Raw genomic sequence first — 23,449 nt, 5'->3', positions numbered from 1 at the left:
GCTATCAAGGAGAGACCGTTTTCGTAGAAAGTTTATTTTGCACTATGATTGGTCATTGGTGGTCATGGAAGCAGAGCACCATGGGGGTTATGTTAATTATGGTTTAAGCTTAAGGGTTATTATTCGACCAGTATTACCAGATTTGGTACCATATTTCATCAATCTGATATATAGATGTCAACCGAGCACAAATGTTTGTTTGTTTGTTATCAATCTTGTGTTTGAATTCAGACTTTATGTAATGATCACTCAATTATCCTACTTCCAAAAAAACCATAGTTTTCATCAACTTTTCCACTGCATTATGCTTCAGAATTAAACACATTTAATTTCATAAACTTCATACAATAAAAGTTAACGTTGTTGATTAATCGTAGGAAAACATAAATCCATCACATCCTCAAATACATAAATAATAATGCTTAAGTTTATATCGTCACTCATAGAGTGATAACAAGATTCTAGTTCGTGTAAACACCAACAAAGTCAGTCTGGCTCGAACCAACGTAAAGCGCATCGTTCATCTCCTGAACCACAGCAACACTCGTGTCGAAGAACTGGGTATAAGGGGTACAGTTTGGAGCACCAATGCGGACCCATTGATCCTTAGCCCTTGAGCTTGCTTCTCTACCGCCACCCAAAATTCTCCATCATTCAGTGCTCTCTTAATATTCTTTGGGCTCCCAGAGTTGGTCATGAGAACCTCATTTGTGCCCCTTTTTGGTCCTTACAACCAATATCTTTGGATTTTCTAGTTTACCTAATCCGGAACCAAAATATACTTTCGGTCACTACTAACTGCTGGACCACCTGCACCTGCAAGCCCGCTCATCAAAACGGTTACCCGTTTTGAGTTCGTGGATCGTATTTAAACAACCTTCCAGTTGAGTCATGTGTCAAGCTAGCATCAGTCATGTAAACATTTCCGGTATATGATTCAATGTCAATGCCTGATAAGTAGTTGTAACCACCAGAAAGTTGAGTGGCAAGACCACCATTGAATCCTACAACCATGACTTCTGAAGATCCCATGGGACCCACAAGAGCGGACCAAGCTCCGTGCCTCAGTACCACACCTCGTCACCCACTCAGATTTTACAAGATACGCTGCAGGCACGGGCCATGCCCGGTCACCAGCTCTGCCTATAAATACCAAGCGTGTCTTCCTCATTCAAGTGCTCAATTCTTCTCTTTTCTTCATAATACACTCTAACTCTACCCGCTTTCTCTCCTGGTTTTGTAATCATTAAAATTGTAAGAATATACTTAAGAGAGACCGAGGGCGGTGAGTGGTGGTGACAATAAGTCTATGGAAAAAGTGAGTGAGAAAGAGAGACCCCAGTATCATGATAAACCGAACCGATACTGACTGAACCGCATCAGTACTATTGGTATTCGTATTGGTTTTCGATTTATGTAAAAACACTATTTTTTACCATTGCGTCTATGTTTCAATTTAAGTTTTGTTAGAAATCGCCCCCTGCCATGAAGCTTGGGTGCATCCAACTAGTTCACAATAAATGAAAATATGAAACCAAAGTAAACTGTGACACTAGAGAAACTTATGGAAGTGGAGAAGCAAAGCAACTCACTAACTAGGACTCGCTGATCTAAGAACTCAAGGGCGAATGACGCGGAGCCGATAACTAGAATGAGTGACTCGTTTGTGAACTAATGAGAGAGCGGAAGAAGGGTGAAAAAACGATCCATAACTCGCAAAATAACCACAATAAATTTTCAATACTTTAGTTTTTATTTTAAATGTTTGGGTTTTTATTTTTTGTTTTAATTAAGTCTAGTATGCTGGTTATGTTGATCAAAATATTTTCTATTTCATTTTGGAGCATAATCAACATTCATTTACTTTGATTAAACTTAATTAGTGAGTTAACGGAATGGCCTATGTCATCTATGAAGGTCCAAAAGTGTACATTTAGTCATATATTATTAAAGTGAAATGACTTGTTACAATCATATGTGGTTTTGTGTAAGTTAAATTATCCGCTATTTGTTTACCTCTTAACGAGACTCTTAACGGTTCAGACCTCTTACTGGTTCAACAATTAATGGTTCAGACTGTTTGTTTCACGAGCAAACGTCTGAATGGTTCCGACATTTGCCTCTGAATGGTTAAGCATTATATTGAGTCTGAATGGTTAATACCTCTAATCTAAAGTGGTCAACACTTAATGGTTCAGACCTCTTACTCGCTCTTCACTTAACCATTCAAAAGTTGCCAAACAGCCCCTAACACTTGAAAAGGCTGACTAAGGTCCATAAGTTTAAACTTAATGATACACATATCTTTTAACATCAAAATGACTTGTTAAAACCTAACTTGACTTTGTGTATCCAAAACTAACACAGTAACACATGATAATAATGTGGTATTATTTCGTTGAAGTTTTCGGTGAATATTTGGTTGTTGATCTGTATGACTGTATGTGGCAGTGCCATGGTGTGGAGGATTGACCCGGCTCGGTCATCCCGGGTCGGGTAGACCGTCATTAAATGCGATATATTAAGGAGAATATTATCGTTATATTCTCATGCAAATAGAAGATTGACAATATCTCCTAGAAAGTGGGAATTATCATACAACCAACTTCCCGATTTAAGAGGAAACCCTAATCCACCAAAAAGTATAAATAGAGGATACATCATGAGGTAACGCACACAACTCTCTCTCTCTCTCTCAAATACTTTCTCTCCCATAAACGAATACTTATTCTCACGCTGGAGGGTGGTTACAGGAATAACCCATTCCTCTGACGAGTCCTAACGGTGTTCTGTTTTGTAGATCGGAGTCCAAGCCACTTCCAACTGGATCACCAAGCCAAGGGACGTATCTCACGTGACATTTCTACATTGGCGCCATCCATGGGACCTGAAATAGTGAGAATCCATTACCATGATAAGTGGTTCGAACACGAGTACTATAGCAATATGCATCGTTCCAGTTTCTGATAGTCAAGAAGGTAGGGTAACGATGGACTCAGCGGTTGTCACACCCCAACCGATGGCGGAAACATCGGAGTGAGACGAAAACGAGATTGCAAGAGACTTCATAACACTATCGGTGACAATAATTAAATAATGAATTTCATTTCATTTCATTTCTAAAAGTCAATTTCAAAGGTTTGAATCAAATACAACAACTTGAAATACAAGAATGACAATACAACAAACAAGTACAAAATTGATACAACATATTAAAACTTAAGACGTCTAAGTGTGTATCTAAGCATCATCACTACTTCAATTTCAAAGCATCATCGTTCTCAACCTGTAACATGTTTAAAATAAAGTTCAATGCAAAAGCAAAGGCGAGTATACAAGTTTTCGTACATAGCATAAAAAAAATAAGTTGTTTAAACAATTCCACATGGCAAGCTATTGATACAAGATAAACAATAAAATCGGCATGTGTTCGACTAATCAACCCAATGATGAAACGCAATAAGCTCATGACATAACCTCAAGAATACGGGTGGTGCGTTAATCCTATAGCGCTATATATGTCAAGGATAGGCTCGTACGAGGTTAATGATAAGTCTAACACAAGAAGTATAACCCCAAGTTTAAAGTATCAAGTAATCAAGTATGCATGCATGTATAAGGAATGTTTGTGCATTATGAATAAAGTTTAAGTGTAAGTTAATTAGATAACATGTTACACCCCAAAAGTGGTAAACAAAAAAAAGGGTTTCAGGTATACTCACAAATTGCATACGCTTTCCGATTATCCATTGTGGCGAAGTTGTCGAGACTAGAAGAATGAATGTGTTCGATTTGGAGTTTAAGGGATGTTTACACTAGGGTTTAAGGATTTAAATACAAAAGTATAAATACGAGAAATTAATCATCTAGCACATAATACCAATTGTTGTAATTAAACACCAAAGAAATCACAATCGCACAAAGAACAATCACACAATTCAACTCCAATCTCACTGATTACTTTATTGAATATGAAACGAAGTACAACAAATTGAAAACAGAAAAGAATTGAATGAGAAATTTCAATGTAATCAAAACCAACCAAGTACCAAGTATGATCAGTTGCTCAGCTTATAAAGCCCCAAATCTCTAACCCTAACTACCAGTAACAACCATCGTTTGTTTTTAGCACTTTCAGTCCCTGATCTTTCATCACTTATTCAAATGTAAACTAAAGACTACTAAACTTTGAGAAATGACCAGAAGGCCCCTCTAACTCCCCTGCACCAGCTTATGAGACAATTTTGACTTTATACTTCAACAGACCCCATGCTAAGTTCGCGTTGCATCATGAGGTAACACACAACTCTCTCTTTCTCTCTCAAATACTTTCTCTCCCATAAACGAATACGTATTCTCACGCAGGAGGGTGGTTACAGAAATTAAAATACATTGAAATACATATGTAATGCAATTGAATACTTATTACTAAAGATGTATTAAAAAAAAAAACTTGTAATGCAATTGAATACCTTTTTAACTAAAGATGCATTAAAGAAAACTTGTTACTAGATATGTATTTAAAATATAGCATCCATAATGAACAAGTGATTGCATACCGACATTTAGATTTGTGTCAGATTGATGAACAAACATTCTGATTTGGCTAATACGCTATGACATATTGACATTTCCATAATTCAAAGTTAAAGAAATTTGGTTATTAATTTGTAAAAGTAGTTGATCACATGCTTATGTTTGAATTCAGACTTTATGTAATCATCACTCATTTATCCCGCTTCCAAAAAGCCATAGTTTTCATCAACTTTTCCACTGCATACTTCAGACTTAAACACAAATTTTATTTTATTGAAATTACATACAAGAGAAGTAAGGGTCCAATTTATTTCAATCCAAAGATTATTGCTGTTAATCAATTATGGGAGAACATATATCCTCCAATACAATGTCAATAATAGTAAGTTTTTATCGTCATTCATGGGGTAGTTGAGTAGTAAGATTCTAGTTCGTGTAGACACCAACAAAGTCAGTCTGGCTCGAACCAACGTAAAGCGCATCGTTCATCTCCTGAACCACAGCAACACTCGTGTCGAACAACTGGGTAAGGGGTACAGTTTGGAGCACCATTGCAGACCCATTGATCCTTAGCCCTTGAGCTTGCTTCTCTACCGCCACCCAAAATTCTCCATCATTCAGTGCTCTCTTAATATTCTTTGGGCTCCCAAAGTTGGTCATGAAAACCTCAGTTGTGCCACTTTTTGGTCCTTGCAACCAATATTTTTGGATTTTCTTGTTTACGTAATCCGGAACCAAAATATACTTTCGGTCACTACTAACTGCTGGACCACCTGCACCTGCAAGCCCGCTCATCAAAACGGTTACCCATTGAGTTCGTGGATCGTATTTCAACAGCCTTCCAGTCGAGTCAGGTGTCAAGCTAGCATCAGTCATGTAAACATTTCCGGTATATGATTCAACGTCAATGCCTGATAAGTAGTTGTAACCACCAGAAAGTTGAGTTGCAAGACCACCATTGAATCCTACAACCATGAGACCGAAGAAAGCATCGGTGATATAAAGATCACTAGTTTTATAGTTAAAGCTTAGAGCCACTGGTCTTCCACATGTTGATCCCAATTTAATATCATTTGTACCATCGCATAATTTCTTGGTCCTGAAACAAAATAAAGTTTAACCAAGTAATTAGTAATTATGTGAAACCTAAATACCCAATATTGTGCATATTTTTACATTTTCATGTAAATGTAACATTGTTATATTAACTAGTGGTAAAAATGGAAGTATGTTATGAAAATAAAAAATGTATGTTAATTAAGTTGTATGCAATGACCATGTATGAAAATATACAACATTTAGATGCATTGAACTCTAGTAAATGGAGTAGCTAAGAAAGAAGATTAAGCACCAACCTGTTAGGTGAAGTGTAAGCGAAATCAACGAACCCAATGGCAGGACCTTTCCATTTTAGGATCCTACCGTCTGCGACTGTCACGTATGGACCTTCACCAGCACGGTCGAAAGCAGCAGATTCAGGGCCTGTGACACTTGGAGGCAACACAAGTTTGTTAGAAGTTTTATAATCATTAGAGAACACACTTCCCAGAAGCAAGAACCAAACAATGAGTTTGACAACTAAAAGGCTGATTGTTTTCATGGTTGTAAATGTACTCTCTTATTTATCTGTCAATTGCAATGCATCTTTCATTATACATCATCCTCTTATATACACATCGAAACACACACTTACACCTTCCACACACCTACTATGAATGTATTAACAAGTTGTTAATAGTTGACCTATGCTATTCCTTCTTTGGGATAAAGATAGTTGCTTTAACTTCATGGAAAGAAAGCATGCCGACTTCTAGATATTCATAATTTATATCTTCATAAATCTACGTTTTCTTACATGGAGTTACTTAGTCAAACAAATAATAACAAAACACCATTGGTTGAAAAGTGTTAGATGATTTGAAAAACTTTACAATTATCACTAGGTTATTAAGATTTTGTTTTCTTTAGATGATGTCATGTTCTAACCATTTATGGAATTATATTAATTTGCTATATAATACTAGTTTAAAACCCTGTGTATTACACGCACTGAATAAATATAATTTTATATACTAAGTAATAAAAAAGTTAACATCTTTAAAAACTTGTACATTGCAAAATTGAATAAACACGTGTATTACATGGCTTAAATACAAATAATGTAAGCAATTAGCACACACAATTATCAATATGTTTTGGAAAAAAAAATGAACTTTGATGTAACATTTTACTTTGTTTTTTTATTTATTTATTATTAAGTTAGATGCTTCTGTATCATTGAAATTATTATTAATAAATAACCCGTTGTATTAATCAATATATTGATTGACAAAACAATCTATTTGTATTAATTATATGGATATATTATTCAGATGTTTCTTATCTAAAAGAACACACAAAAATATGTAGGAATAATATATGTTATGTAGATAATTGAGAATGAGAGGAATTAAAAAAAGTCGGTGGAGAATAATGAAAATCGAATGTATTAATATTTTATTTATATAATTTAAAGACAATTTTACCTGAAGTGAGTAGATTATTTTTATATATCTTTGATTTTTAATCTTATCATTTATTAATATCTATATATATAATGAATATTTTTTATTATAAAAATAAGTATTTATAATTAAATAGGAGATAATTAAGGAGGGGATAATGAATATCTTTAATTATCTAAAAATATATGTTGTTAATTAAGTAAGAGATAATTAAGGAGGAGAAAGAGGCGGAAAACAACAAAACAGATACCTCCAATGAATGACACGTGTCCACCATTGATTTACTTTATTATATGTACTAGCGGTAAGACCCGTGTGCAAACACGGGTGGTTTCTTAGAAAACCATGCATAACAAATATTAATAGAAAGTATAGATAGGTATATAGATATTGTACCAAAACGTGTTATCTATTATAGCTAAAAGGCAACGATAATCATAGATTAGCGGTTAATATATATGTTACAACGATTATTTCCATTTTGTTATCCAAAAAAAGCGTGTATCCACCCATTGACAATGTAAACTGTTTACCCAAAAAGACAATATAACCTGTTTATATACACAAGTACGTATAAAAGACGTCTAACAAAACTTAATAAAACTTGAATATAACTTAAGTTTCAACAAACATTAACTACAAACACACAATCACCTGCCTCAACAACTTTCAGCAAAGCTAAATCAAGAAATCAGCAGACTTTAGAAATCAGCAGATCTTTATTCTCTCATCCTTTCCCGGATTTGCCCTTTGAATTGGAGCTCAAAATCCAAGGAATCAGTATCATCTTCATCCCTATCAAGCTGAAGCTTAAAAAGATCTTGGAGGTCAACTGGATTCAGACCAAGTGCATTCTCCCTTAATATCTCTTCAACACTACCATCAGACATGGGTCTGTTTGTCAGACTCCACTTTAGTATTTTTGGGTTTGATGGGTTTCTTGGTAGAAGTTTTATTTGAGAGGAGTTTGGCGATTGAGGCCTGCTTGCCAACTTCTGAAGTGCAACTTGAGCTTGTAATTGCAACGAAGCATCATCCAATCCATATCGTAACTGATTTCTGATAGACTCTTTTTTTTTAGTTCAGCTTCTCTCTTTTCATCTTTTCCTCATCCATCAGTTGTTTTCTTTTTCTTTGGTTCAAGGCAGCGATGGATACATCTGCTGATGAGAACAACTTTTTAGATGTAATGGCCTGATGACGTCTAACAATGGTTTCATCTTTGCCTACTAGCTTTTTAAGAAGCGACGGATCTGTCTTTCTTCGCTCTTCTAGCTTATTGTAAGCTCGATCAATATACTACCTAGACCATTTTCCAATTTGTCTAGTAGTCCCATACTTAGCTGCTACAAGTTCTGCCCTCATTCTCTTGTACTTCAACACTTCAACCTTTTTGTATTGTTTCCAGTTGGGAGCAGATTTTTGCATTTAGGGATCTTTATTCATCTTTTCAATTCTATTAACTTCCTCTTTAAGAGCTTCAAGGGGCTAGTATTTGAAATCAGACATGTAGGCTTCGTAGGGCTTGGTATCCATGATAATGTTCAAGAAATCATTCCTTAATGTCTTTTGTAGCTGAACATTTGGTGACAGATTTGACATATTTTTACTCAGGTCTCTAGCAAAATCTTCTAACTTCTTGACTTGACTAAGCCAATGTTGCATGCGACCTAATAACTTAAGATATTCTGCTTGCTTGCCTTTAGTTTCAGATATTCATCAATATTCTTTGGAGTTTTGAATCCATGAAGAGATGGGAAGGCTCTTTTGGATGGATCATCCTCTGTGTAAACTTGAGTCATTTCATCTTGAACTGCAAGCAGTTCTAGAGGGAAATTTACTGCCAATGGGTTGATTTTTGTTGATGGAGGTGAAACAAATGGTTTGGGTGAAGTTTGAATGAATGGAGTAGCTGATAACGGAATTGGTGTGGGTATATCTTTTTCTTCCTTCTCTTCTTCATGCACCATGAATTTTCTCTTTTTTGTGTAAACAGATTTTGGAGAAGGAAGAGTTTGGGAAGAAGAACGTGCTATGAGTGTAAGGGTTGATTGTGATGGGAATTGAAATTGGCTAGAATCAGTGGATTGACTAACAACTGTTGACACAACTGGTGTCTCAACCGCTGTTATCTTATGTCACACCCCAACCGATGGCGGAATCATCGGGGCGCGACACTAGGCGAATCAGATTGCTCAAGAAAATCCACAACAACTATAAAGCGACAGTATTTATCACATTTGTTATCCTATACTAACAATCAATACATCCACATAGTTATCACATATTTCTTTTCCTCTTGAATAATATAAATCCGACAACCTAGATTTTAGGTGAGTTTCTAGACTTCCTAGCTTGATTTGATGTAGACTGCTACTAAACCTGCAACATACGTTAAAACAACGTCAATACAAAAGTATTGACGAGTATACAAGTTTTGATAGAATAGCGTAAATAGTTAAAAGTACTGCGAATTACCAAATACATAAACAAGATACCTCAACATACATGCGTACAAGACATATACTACCAGCTAAGTCTCTCGAGTTGCGATTGTGATTGCTATTCATCCTAACTAGACCCCGTCGGGTTCTATAGTACTATACTAGTTAAGGCGGGACCTTGCGAGTATAAGTCCTAACACATATGTAACTAGCATCACGTGTAAATTTGCATAACAGTTATTCGCAAGTGATAACAGTTTAATTTGTATAATTCGTTTTGATAAGTTCGATGTGATACGAACGTATGTTACACCCAAAATGCGATAAAAGGGGTTCAAGTATACTCACAGTTGGTGCTCAGCAAGTAAACACAACTTGGTTGGATTGAAGTGAACACGTCTGAGATTAGCCTGATTGCAGATTGATAGCATAAACGTTGAGCAGTGCGTTAAACGGTAGCAGTGTACCAAGTGTCGGATGGTAATCCGATCGGATGGCAATCCGATCAGATGGCCAGTCGATCGGATGACAATCCATTCGGATGGTCATCCGATCGGGTGGTCATTCGATTGGGCTGTCATCTTGTTTGGTAAGGATGTGTTTGTGTATGATGGTTGTCTTTTGAAGTTTTCGTTGTAGCATTTTGAAAACAGAGAAGTATCTCTACCCTTCAGGTCGGTCGATCAAACGACGGTTCGATCGGGTAACGATCCGATTGGTGGGACACTTAGTGGGAACAAGTTCACAGCAGCTTGTCACTCGATCGGATGACAATCCGATCGGGTGGCAATCCGTTGGAACTGTCTATGTATTGAACATGTTGAAAATTGTTTAAGTGTTGAAGTTCAAACATCACATGGTCCGGGTGGTCGTTCGATCGGATGGCAATCCGATCGGATGACAATCCGTTCGACATTCAAACTCTGAAAGGTTGAAATAATGTTTTAAGTGCGGAAACAAGTGCTAGCCGATCGGACGGCTGTCCGATCGGGTAGTAATCCGATCGGATGGCAATTCGAACGGACGGCAATCCGTCTCGGCGGCCTGATCGTCTTGACACTTGGTTGTTTTGAAAGTTTTGCGGGTTTTCTCGAGACGATGTGACAACGTGTCAAACAATAGAACCCCATCAACACCCAGGTGACCCGATCGGGCAGGAATCACCCTAGCCCGATCGATCAGCTGTTCGAGACAATGGTTCGTGCTTAACCCGAGGTCGGTGGTCTCGTTGATAGAACTCAGATCTTGAACCGACACATCACTAAGAAGAGTAGAAGGTCAGAACAAGCTCCGATTCTATCGGTTTTTGAGTAGAAGGTTAAGAAAGTTTGAAAGAAACTTGAGATACTTAGATTTGGCTTAGATCTAGGTGATTTTAGTGCTTACACACCATGAAATCCATCAGATCTAGACTGTTCTTGATGAGATGAGGTCACACTTCCTTGTTCCTAAGAACTCTATGATGACATCATCTTAGAACGCCCCAAACCAGAGGATTTTACGGTGAAAAAGTGAGATTTAATGGTGGAAAAGATGAAGAAGTGTGTGTAGATCATAGAAGTACAAGATTTGAGGTAGAAACTTACGAGAATCACGAGAAATCAGATGAAAAGTGGTCTGGAGCGTGCTGGTCGAGTGGGAGCCGTAACATCAACTGTTGTTGATGTGACAAGTGGGGTATTTATAGGCAAAGGGGATGGAAGGCGGTGCAAGGTGTCGGATCGGGTGGCAATCCGATCGGGTGGCAATCCGATCGGGTGGCAATCCGATCGGGTGGCAATCCGATCGGATGGCCATCCGATCGAATTATCATTCGATCAAACGCCTCCGGCGAATTGAGTTTTGGCGTTTCGTTTCGAGCGTTAAGCGTTGCGATAGTTGGATTACACATTTCCATACACGCATTCATATATTTATTATAATTAGTCACATAGGAAGTCTAGAAAAAGCTCCTGATTTTCAAGCTTTTGAAAGAATGTCACGGAAGGTGAGACTGGCTGAAAGAGCACGGTGAGTGGTGAAGAAGTTTTCATAGGTGGGATCGAGGCCACAGAGGAACCAGTGGCACTTGTCACATTCAGAGACAGGGTGACCTATGGCTGCCAATTCGTCACAGAAGGACTTAAATTTTCGGCCATATTCACTGACCGATGAAGAACCTTTTTGCAGCTGGCGAAGAGTGTCCTGAAGGGTATGAACACGATCGATTGAACGATGACTAAAAGTTGCTTCGAGAGCGAGCCAAACTTGCCGAGCGGTTGATAAACCGATGATCTCGGACATGGCCTCTTCAGAAAGAGAGGACTAAATGAGAAGACAGACAGATTGTTCGGCTTCTAACCAGGAAGAATATGCAGGATTTGGGATGGTTTTATCGTCAGCGGTGAGGGTGGTAGGCAGAGGTTCGACAGATCCATCAACATGGTCGTACAGTTTGACCATGGAGAGGACTGGGGTGATTGGGTGAGACCATGGGAGATAGTTTGCAGAGGTTAACTTGAGAGGAATAAAGTGGAGAAGACCATGAAGAGGGATTTGGCTGTTTGTGCTACAAGTTGACATGGGTGCAGGGGAGAACAAATTAGGGCAGAAGGAAAACAAAAGATGGAGAAGGCAATAGGAAGGTGGGGCCGTAAATAAGGGATCAAGGAAATGGATTGGCTATTCTAGCTGATACCATGAGAACTTGAATAATTTCCAAGATACTAATTTCATTGATAACAAAGAACGTATATACATAAGTAATTTTTATATAAATGGAAATACAATATTTACTAATGAATACAATAATAAATGAGAATAAATCAAGGATATTGGAATCCTTGATTTACGTCTTGCTGTTACACAACCTATCTGAACCCTAACCCACTTAGCTGATGTCAGATATCACGTCACTAAAAAGAGCATATATGGTTATTATGTGGATCGCTAACCGCTTATTGTGTGAATCACTATATCGCTTGTTGTTTATCGCTATCGCTATCGCCATCGCTCATCTCCTTTTGTGTTAATCGTGTTATTGGGTTATGTAGCACATATGACCTCGCTTCACGGGGCGAAACTGATAGGGATACTGGACAATTTCTGAAAAACTGGCACAATTGTATGTGGACAATTTCTGAAAAAGTTTCCAACAATCTTTAGGTACGCGTTTAAATTTCAGTACGGCTTACCATCCACAGACTGATGGTTAGAGTGGGCGTCCAATTCAAACGTTAGAGGACATGCTGAGAGCATGGCTCATTGATCTAGGTGGTAGTTGGGATTACCGCCCACCATTAACTGAATTTTCCTATAACAACAGTTACCATACAAGTATTAAGGCTGCTCAATTTGAAGCTTTGTATGGGAGAAAGTGCAGAACGCCCATTTGTTGGGCTGAAGTTGCAGAAAGCCAACTATCAAGACCTGAGATAGTTCTTGAAACCACGGATAAGATTGTACAGATCTGCAATGGACTCAAAGTTTCCTGTGATAGGCATAAGAGTTATGCTGATAAGAGGCGGAAACCTCTTAAGTTCCAAATTGGGGACAAGGTTTTATTGAAAGTGTCACCTTGGAAAGGTGTCAGGAGGTTCGGAAAGAAGGGCAAGTTGAGCCCGAGATATATTGGACCATTCAAGATAACTGAATGTGTCGGTTCTGTAGCTTATAAACTTAAGCTACCTAAGGAACTCAGTGGAATCCATGATGTGTTCCACATCTCAAATTTAAAGAAACGTCTAGCTGATGCGTCGCTAGCAAATGCCGCACCACGATGTGCAAATTGATGAAACTTGAGGTTCATTGAGAAAAAGATTTTGATCGAGGATCGACAGGTTAAAAAGCTCCGTAAGAAATGGATCCCCATCGTGAAAGTCAAATGGGATTCCCATCGTGGCCTAGAAAATACATGGGAGGTTGAAGCAAATATTAGAGAAAAGTACCCCTATCTATTTAAATAAATCTCGAGGACGCGATTTCTTTTAAGGGGGTGAGGATGTAACACCTCGAAAATTCAAGACGAATAATATGGCAACACGTGTCTAATCAACTCTCAAATATTCCCGGTAAGTTGGACGAGAGGGACCAAATGCGTAAATATGTGGAAGTATGGATGTGGAGGGGTCAAATATGGGAAAATGCCAAATTTTTGGCTTCTGGACATCCCCTGCGGACCGCAAGCCATAAGACTTATGGTCCACAAGGCTTTTAAAATTTGTGGGCGCTAGAAGCTCATGCGAACCGCATGGCTCACCTCATACTGTCCGCATGTGGTCGAATGCCTAAAACGGAGACCCGTAGCCGAAGTTATGCTCATTTTCATAAATCACCCATGGAAGCTCTATCATGGGCCTCCAGAAATGTCATGGCTCGATCTTCTACGCTTGGGCCTGCATCAGTTTTTTTTTATTTATTGTTTTTCCATCTTGTTTAGTACATATTTTATTCCAGAATCTAAAAAAATAATATACAATTTTGTATTTACACTAGTTGAGTAATATAATTACTCTACTAGAGTAAATACACGAAAAAACTTATTTTTTATATTTTTCAACTAAACATAATGCTTAAGTAGATGGGAAAATAAATTTAATATATATATATATATATATATATATATATATTCCTTCACTTCTCATGTTTACTTGGTAGTATGTTAAGACCAATTTGTATTTAATTTTTACCCTACATATATAAATCTTTCAGAAACAAAATACCTGCGGATTAGCGATGAAGTGTAGATTAATACTGTTAGTGGAATATAGTCGCTGCTCTCCATCAACATTTCTTTGCTAAATATCCTGGTTGTGGTCCCTCATCAATAACCACCAGTAATTCATCAAAGATCACATTAACCGCTCCTTGAGTTCCGATGGACTATCAATGACACATTGTCTTCAACATCCACCTTCACCGACGGACATCTGATGAACTTGTTCGTTGTTTATAGTAACTTGTTTGGTTTGAAATGGCATATATTAAGATCTTTGATTCTACACAATGTACTGGTAGTAGCTACTTTGAATGCATTGATTTAAATTTAAATTGAGGGTGTTTATAATATGTTTAGGGGTTATTGGATTTAAATTACCTCAACTTTTAATAATTGGCCGATAGTACTCTCAACTTTCGATTTGTACCACACCACTCCCAGCTTTCAACTTTTTTTCCTCTGTTACTACTAACTTAACCCTAACCCAGTTAGTTTTTTGCTGATGTGGCACTTTGTTTGGTGATGTGGAAATTGATGTGGCGTTTTTTGCTGACATGGTTTCTGATGTGATACTTTATTTAGTGACATGGTAGCTGACATGGCATTTTTGATGATGTATGCTCTTTTTAATGACGTGATATCTGACATCAGCTAAGTGGGTTAGGGTTCAGGTAGGTTGTGTAATAGCAAAACGTAAATCAAGGATTCCAATATCCTTGATTTATTCTCATTTATTACTGTATTCATTAGTAAATATTGTATTTCCATTTATATCTAAATTACTTGTGTATATATGTTCTTTGTTATGAATGAAATTAGTATCTTGGAAATTATTCAAGTTCTCATGGTATCAGCCAAAATAGCCGATCCCTTTCCTTGATCCCTTATTTACGGCCCCACCTCCCTATTGCCTTCTCCATCTTTTTTTTCCTTCTGCCCTAATTTGTTCTCCCCTGCACCCATGTCAACTTGTAGCACAAACAGCCAAATCCCTCTTCACGGTCTTCTCCACTCTAATCCTCTCAAGTTAACCTCTGCAAACTATCTCCAATGGTCTCACCCAATCACCCCAGTCCTCTCCATGGTCAAACTTTACGACCATGTTGATGGATCTGTCGAACCTCCGCCTACCACCCTCACCGCTGACGACAAAACCATCCCAAATCCGGCATATTCTTCCTGGTTAGAAGCCGAACAATCTGTCTGTCTTCTCATTCAGTCCTCTCTTTCTGAAGAGGCCATGTCCGAGATCATCGGTTTATCAACCGCTCGACAAGTTTGGCTCGCTCTCGAAGCAACTTTTAGTCATCGTTCAATCGATTGTGTTCATATCCTTCAGGACACTCTTCGCCAGCAGCAAAAAGGTTCTTCATCGGTCAGTGAATATGGCCGAAAATTTAAGTCCTTCTGTGACGAATTGACAGCCATAGGTCACCCTGTCTCTGAATGCGACAAGTGCCACTGGTTCCTCTGTGGCCTCGGTCCCACCTATGAAAACTTCTTCACCACTCACCGTGCTCTTTCAGCCAGTCTCACCTTCTGTGACCTTCTTTCAAAAGCTTAAAAATCAGGAGCTTTTTCTAAAATCCATCCATGGTCCTTCCACTCCGCAGGTCTCCTTTGTTGCGCAACATAACATATCCGGTAATTCCTCCAAACCCTCGTCTAATTTTTCCTCAAATAATCGTGGTCGCGGCCGTCCCTATGGTCGTGGTCGCGCCAGGAGACCACCCCATTGTCAATTGTGCAGAAAAGATGGTCATTATGCAAGTGCTTGTCCGAATCTTGCTTCATATGCCACCCGTGCCTCCTCGCTTGATGCTAATCTTGCCCAGGCATTCCATGCCCAATGTCATGTTACTGATAACTATCCTGATTGGACGGGTGACACAGGTGCTGATACACATATGACTCCAAATGATGATGATGTCACTGCTCCTTATGGCAATCCAGGTAAAACTTTACCTGTCACCAAAATCGGATCCGCCACCATACAAAACAAAATTCCCTTGAAAAATGTTCTTGTTGTTCCTCACCTCACGGAACGTCTTCTCTCTATAAGTAGACTTACACATGATTCACCTGTTTACGTGCTTTTCTCTAACAATTTTTTTTTTTAATATTCAGGATCGCAAAAGAAAAGCAAATCCTTGCAAGCGGCACGTGTGAAAACGGTCTTTACATTTTGAGAGAAGGACATCATGCGTTCGTGGCATCTTATTCCTCCCAACATCTTAAAGCCTCTTTTGAGAAATGGCATGGTCGTCTTGGTCATGTTTCGTTTTATGCTATTTCTAAGTTACATAAAAATGGTTCTTTGTTTGTTACTTCTTTATTACCTAAACCGAAACTTTGTTCTCATTGTCAGTTATCTAAATCACATCGTTTGCCATTTGATTTAAATATCAAACGTTCATTACATGCTTTGGACTTAATACACTGTGATCTTTGGGGACCCGCACCTGTTATGTCCATAAATGGATATCGTTTTTATGCTATATTCATTGATGATTATTGTTGGTGCATATGTCTGTCGACTTCGTCTTGTATCGAGTCTTGTAGATAGATTAGAAACAACAAAGCTCGGTAACTTAGAAAATAGTGTTTTAGAGAAGGATGTCCAGTTTGCATGAACTGGCTAGGCCAGTTCGTACGAACTGACACTGGCCAGGTCGCATGAGTCCATTCCATGCGAACTGGGTCTGTCTATATATAGAGAGCTTGAGTCTTTCATTTGTAACATTCCTGATTCCGGTAGCGAAGCTCTGCTGAAGTATCTCCAGGCTGTAAATCGTCATCAAATCAATATAAGAGATAGTTAAAGTGATTCTAGTGTGTATCAAGCTGAAATGACTTCGATATGTCTGATTCAGCCTTTCGTATTGGACGAGATCTCTTCTGAACGACTCGTTTGGTCGTCACAACGATCCTACAAGTGGTATCAGAGCTCAGGAGGAAGAGTTCTTACCATTTTCAGCTTGATTTCATCAAAAATTCTGATTTCTACTTACTTTCTTCTCATTTTTCAAAATTAACTGAGTTTTCACGGATAAAATGGCTTGATTTTCTCATATAATACGCGAAACACTGTTTTAGCAAACCCTTGAAAGAATCAGACCTAAAATCGACTTATAACTTGATCAATTTCGTAAAAAATCAACCGAGAACATGTTCAGTTCGTTCGAGATAAGTCAGGTCGTGTGAAACTTGGTTCCATTTCACACGAATTGAACTTAATTGGCTCAGTTCGTTTGAGTTGGTCTTCCAATTCGCACGAAGTGGACCCGAATTCACACCAAGTCGTCCAGGTCGCACCAATTTGGGCCAATTCGTTTGAAAGTTAACCCAGTTCGCTTGAAACAACACCTCAGTTCGCATCAAGTCAATTCGCACCAAGCCAGTTCATACGCATTGGTTAATTAGACCTCAGTTTGCTTGAAAGGTTATCAGTTCGCACGAACTGAGTTCAACATTGTTTGAAAGGTAAACAGTTCGCACAAATTGTTTGTATTAGATCCAGCTTGTTTGAACCTTGTCAGATCGTTTGAAAATCAAAGACCAGGTTGTGTGGAACAATCCCAGATCGTGTGAGACATCATCAATTCGTTTGAACAATCTAATTTTGTGAACTTTCATAAAACCGAAACATGGATTATGAAGAAGAAATGGCGGCGTATTTTTACTACGAATCTCAGCAGTACAGTCCTAAAAAGATCAAAGAAGAGCCAGTTGCAACAAAAGAAGCTTCAGAAAGAGCACCAATCTTTGATCACTCATCAGATGAAAAGAATGATGATGATGACAGTGAAGAGATTCGAAAGCTTGAATATTATGCAAGAAAATTTTCACCTGATCATGATGATGATAATTTGTTTTTTGCAGGTAAAACAGAAAAGATCAAAGAAAAACAAGCTGCGAAAAAGAAGAATCATAAAGCGGCAACTATTAAAGAAAAAGATGATAGTGATGATGATTATTCGTATTATGAAAGAAAAATGAAAGAGCACATAAAAGGAATGCAAGCAGAAAAAGTTGACAGTGAGGATGAAGATGTTCGAGTAATAAAAAAGCAGGTTAAAAAACAAGATGAGAGTGATGATGAAGATGTCTGAGTGATAAAGAAGCAAGTCAAAGAAATTCCAGCTTTCAAGATTGAAAAGGAAGCTGATGCAGAAGAGGTGTCTGGGAAATGTGAAAATTGTGAGACTATGAAAAGACACAACAACAAGTTGATTCATAACATGAACAGACTGAAAGAATCGTATGATGTTTTAAACAAAGCCATGAATCAATATAACGAGTCAAGCAGTGAACAAGCAACAACTATGAAGACACTCAAGGGAGCTTTCATGACAAAGCAGAAAGTCGTCAATAATTACATTGAGAGATGTGCTGAGCTTGAACAAAAATTGGAAAATCAGAGGATAGAAACTGAGAGAGTAAACAGGTTATTGAAAAGTTATTCATGTTCTTCTTATGTGATTGACAGGATTTATCCTACAGTGGAAGGCATGAAAGCGTTTGAAGAAGAGATATCTGAAGTAAAGAATTCTAGTAAAAACAAAGTGTCAATTATACAAAGTGTCCACCCCGCTTGAAAATGGATATTCTCCACGAAATCCTAATTCAGAAAGAGTCAAAAAGGCAACCAATTTAAAGTAGGAAAATGAACCTTCAGATGGATTGCCAGACAACATTGATGTCACATTCACATCGTCCGGCACTGATCATGAGTCTGAGTTAATAAAGAAAGTGGTCGATCAGGTGTTGGATAAGGATGAGGAGTCAGAGTCAAAATCTGAATCTGAAAGTCCACGTTCATCAGTCAACAGTTCAAAATCACCGGTTAAAAGAGTTTACAATAAAGATTTTCTGTTATCACAAAATAATTTGAATGATGAAACATTCAAAGTAGCATATACTTTGAATGATTCTGACAAATTATATTCTGATGAAGAATTTCCAATAAGAGGTGTCAAAACTGAAATGATTAAAAAGGTTTTCAAATTAACAGAAATTAATATTTCTGAAATAAAAGATGTAAATCTTACTGAAAAACCTAAAAAGTACACCTCAAGAGTTCAACAACGGTTTAACAAGAAAAAAAGTTACAGTTCTGGTTCTGGTTATCAAAAGAAACCAAACCATAACGGTAATTTCAAAAAGAAAGGTTTAGGTTTTATTCCATCAGAAAATCATAAAAATGAGAAAACTTATAAATCAAAAACTGTATTTGTTTCAGGATCAAGTTCGGAAGAAGAGGAAAAGAGCTCATTCTGGAAGCAATCAAACAAAGAATTCCTTGCTAAGAAGCAAGAAGGAATGAAGAATGATGCTGTCCAGAAAAAGGAGACGAGAACCTGTTATCAATGCAAAGTAGTTGGTCACATTGCCTTGAACTGTCCAAAGGCAACCAACACAAAACAGGGAGTGTCTGAAAAACTGAAAGAAAAGATGGTTGAAAATGAACCACCAACCAAACAATTTAAAGTTTTCAAAAATTCAAAATTTGAGGTTGGTGAGTGTTCAAAAAGTTTTTATAAAAGAAAAGTGAAGCTTAACAACCAAAAGTGGGTTGTTAAGAACTCAGATGTTAGTTCTGGCGATGAGTCTGACTCGTCAAAGTCAGAGGAGCCACAAGTTGAGCTAAAAAGTGAAAATTCTGTTCCGCCAATGGATGACGCAAACTTTCCACCATTGCGGACTGAAAATAATAAACAAAAAGTTGGCAAAGTTGAGATTTCAAATCAATTCTTTTCTGAAAAAAAAGAATTTGATGTTGAAAAAGCCTTTAACCCCACAGTTCAAAATATTTTTGGAAAAATGATTGACGGGAAAGTCAAAGAGGTAAAGGAATTTTATGAAAAGAAAAATAAAGGTAAGAAACCGAGTGACGATAACTCGGAATCTCCCAAGGACCGTCAGGCTTGGGAGAATCTCTATGAATAAAAATCCTGACTTGCCGGAGCTCCCAAGTTAGTAATCGTGGAGCATGAATTGGCATCTTTCTTGAGAAATTGAAATCTGTCATATTTCAATTTACAAATGGTATTGTTGTTAAGTGAACCTACAAGTGGTTAATCAAGGTCATTAAGTTGAACTTGATTTAACTTTCATACAAGTGGTAATTGGAAAACAATGTGATGAAAACCCCGATCTTACAAGTGAAATCAACAAAATTAATTTTCCGGAAAAACCATTTTGATTTAAAACAAACTTAAGTGTTTTGAAATCATAATGGGAAAATAGTTTGTTGTCAGGGGGAGTTCTGATTGTTTATGCCAAGTGGATGGCGAATTGAAGCAATTTAAATCAGTTTGTCACGTTGTTTGTACAGTTTATTGCATTTATTTTCAAATTTTCCTTGAAAATCAAAAATTGAAACATATTTTTGATTTTAGGGGGAGTAAAAAATTTAGAAATTTCAAAATTTTGAAAAATCCAAAAACATGATAAAATCTAAAAAGCCAAAAAGATCGAAAAATTCAAAAACGAGTTTTGTTGTGAAAAAGAGGAAATGATAGTACATCAGTGGACTATCACAGCACGCTAAAGAAATGGAATGTTAAATATGTGATAAACGATCTTACTGATGATATGCCGGTAGGTTTGTATACATTCAGTAGATTATTTTCGAGATATAAACCTAAATATCAATAGCTTACTTATCTCGTGGGGAACATCTCTCGGATATATAGGTAACCCCTGAAATCTTGTTTGAAAGATTTTCTATTTCTGACATACTAGGTCTTTGTGCGTGATGATATCTAGGGTATTATACCAGGACTTCTGATTTTGTGGAAGCAATAGCCTAGTCCTCGTATAATACTTTGCACAACTTTAATCATAAAGCCCACCCTCAGCATAAAAAATGATGAAACATTGAAAAATGCTAATCATGTGCTGTTGAAGAAAAGATCCCCAAACGGGAGTTCTAACCTAAGCTCTCATGGTCTCGCATTACCCGTTTATAGATATCATTAGTGTACATTCACCTGTAAGACTGAATATAGAAGTCTAGATACGGGAGTATATTCTGAGGTGGTACACGCGAATAAGTTTAAGTCCTTAAAACACTAATCTCGTATCTCGAAACAGTTGAACTTTGTGTAAAAATTTAAGTGGATCAGTATACTGACAATGTACGTGAATCGTTTAGAACTTAAAATGTTTAAAGCTTAACAGTATTTGTGATTCGTCTAAAAAACTGATATGATCCTCTTACACAAACTCACAAAAATATTGTCTGTAAATATTTCTTTATTGCATTTCATTAAAAACAAAAACCCAAAAAGATTGTGTTTTTACCAGAAAATTTTGAAAATCCAAAAAGATTTTATTTCATCTTATTTTCGACAACTGATGTTGAAAAGCTGTTTTTCAAAATTCCAAGTGCTAAACATGATGAACAACAGGTTTGGGAGAGTTTGTTTATAAAAATGATATTCTTACAAGTGGCCATTAGAGATTATAAATGTTAAATCATTTTGAATGATATCTACTAGTGATGGTTTGAGTTTAATTTTATAAGTGGTAAAAAGAGATTAATATTGTTATAAATAAAAATCTTACTTTTTGGTAGAGATTGTGCAGGTAGAAGCAGCCAGGTTACGACTCCTAAGGATATGCAGATTCGAGCCAGGTACCAGATCCTGTGGCTACGGAGAGCTAGGAATCGGTCCTGAATCTGTGAAAGCTGCAAAGCATGATGAGTAGAGATTGTGCCAGGTTTCCGATACAAAGCCTGTAGATTGTGAATTCTAGACTGCGATTCCAGCTTATCGAAAGGGGGAGTCTGAAGACATTAAAGCCAGAAGCTGCTGATGCTGAAAAAGGATAGAGCCAGGATTGAGATTCTGGAAGAGAAGATAGAGATAGAGATTGAAGGATGCGTACAGCGAAAGATATTTTGGAAAGAGCAAGAAGACTGATCAAGACTGAAGACTTGTCATATTGAAGACTCGACACCGAAGACTTCGTCAACATCCAAGGGGAGTCTGTTGGTGCATATGTCTGTCGACTTCGTCTTGTATCGAGTCTTGTAGATAGATTAGAAAGAACAAAGCTCGGTAACTTAGAAAATAGTGTTTTAGAGATGGATGTCCAGTTCGCACGAACTGGCTAGGCCAGTTCATACGAACTGGCTAGGCCAGTTCATACGAACTGACACTGGTCAGGTCGCATGAGTCCATTCCATGCAAACTGGGTCTGCCTATATATAGAGAGAGCTTGAGTCTTTCATTTGTAACATTCCTGGTTCCGGTAGCGAAGCTCTGCCGAAGTATCTCCATGCTGTAAATCCTCATCAAATCAATACAAGAGATAGTTAAAGTGATTCTAGTGTGTATCAAGCTGAAATAACTCCGATACGTCTGATTCCTCCTTTCGTATTGGACGAGATCTCTTCTGAACGACTCTTTTGGTCGTCACAACGATCCTACAATTATTCTCGTTTTAGTTAGTTTTACCCTCTTAAACATAAATCTGATTTTTATGATGTATTAATTGCTTTTACTGCTTATGTTGAAAATCAACTATCTTGCACAACTAAAATATTTCAAAGTGATGGGGGCACTGAATTTACAAACAATCGAGTACGAAATTTCTTTCGTGAAAAAGGTATTCATCACCGCCTATCTTGTCCCCACACTCCACTGCAAAACGGTCTTGCCGAACGAAAACATCGGCACATCACTGAGATCGGCTTAGCCATGTTATTTAACTCGCACTCGCCTGCTACCCTTTGGATTGATGCTTTTTCATCTGCCACTTTTATCATCAATTGCCTACCCACTCATGTGTTAGACTATAAATCCCCCTTTAAGGTCCTCTATGGCCACGCCCCAACCTATTCTAGTTTTCGCATTTTTGGTTGTCGCGTCTTTCCTTACTTAAGAGATTATGCTAAACACAAACTATCCCCTCGCAGTGCTGAGTGCATTTTTATTGGCTATGATGCTCAATACAAAGGATACCGGTGTCTGGATCCTCAGATAAACTGGATTTATATCACTCGGCACGCTCAATTTGATGAGGAAACCTTTCCTTTCAGTGGCCATGTCTCTCCCGTTGACGAATCCACTCTCGTCTTCTCAAACTTTGATGAATCTATTCCCGTTCCGCCTCTCCCAAACCAACCTCCTATACTTACTGTTCCATCTCTATCGCCTTCAAATGCAATTTTTTCACCACCTTGCACCTTATGTCCAACCCATTCATCTATGCCTCCATCTCTTGGCTCACACCAAACTCCCTTGGCCCAATCTCGA

At 37.7% G+C, this 23,449-nt stretch overlaps 2 protein-coding genes across 2 annotated transcripts; one reads left to right on the top strand and one right to left on the bottom strand.

Annotated features, from left to right (window-relative positions):
• Nucleotides 1–4,825: 4,825 nt before the first annotated feature.
• LOC110903197 (protein STRICTOSIDINE SYNTHASE-LIKE 12) lies at nt 4,826–6,158 on the bottom strand. The gene is made up of 2 exons (XM_022149314.2): nt 5,892–6,158; nt 4,826–5,635 (listed from the first exon to the last, which is right to left on the bottom strand). The coding sequence occupies exons 1-2, from the start codon at nt 6,134–6,136 to the stop codon at nt 4,963–4,965; spliced, it is 918 nt and encodes a 305-aa protein (XP_022005006.1). The 5' UTR covers nt 6,137–6,158; the 3' UTR covers nt 4,826–4,962.
• Nucleotides 6,159–17,827: 11,669 nt separating this feature from the next.
• LOC110901624 (histone H2A.Z-specific chaperone CHZ1-like) lies at nt 17,828–18,292 on the top strand. Its single transcript, XM_022148435.1, has one exon. It carries the CDS (start codon nt 17,828–17,830, stop codon nt 18,290–18,292), a length of 465 nt encoding a protein of 154 aa, XP_022004127.1.
• Nucleotides 18,293–23,449: the final 5,157 nt, after the last annotated feature.

Source organism: Helianthus annuus, chromosome 13 (genome assembly GCF_002127325.2).
Source record: "Helianthus annuus cultivar XRQ/B chromosome 13, HanXRQr2.0-SUNRISE, whole genome shotgun sequence".
Classification (NCBI taxonomy): Eukaryota; Viridiplantae; Streptophyta; class Magnoliopsida; order Asterales; family Asteraceae; genus Helianthus; species Helianthus annuus.
The sequence above is the reverse complement of the archived record's forward strand: the minus strand, read 5'-3'. Positions and strand labels throughout refer to the sequence as shown.

What these genes read in the sequence shown, in the direction of transcription:
- LOC110903197 (XM_022149314.2), bottom strand. Translation starts at nt 6,136, where the DNA reads ATGAAAACAATCAGCCTTTTAGTTGTCAAACTCATTGTTTGGTTCTTG. An exon ending in GCTTACACTTCACCTAACAG is followed by an intron (nt 5,636 to 5,891) that starts GTTGGTGCTTAA and finishes ATTTTGTTTCAG; the next exon opens with GACCAAGAAATTATGCGATG.
- LOC110901624 (XM_022148435.1), top strand. Translation starts at nt 17,828, where the DNA reads ATGGATTATGAAGAAGAAATGGCGGCGTATTTTTACTACGAATCTCAG.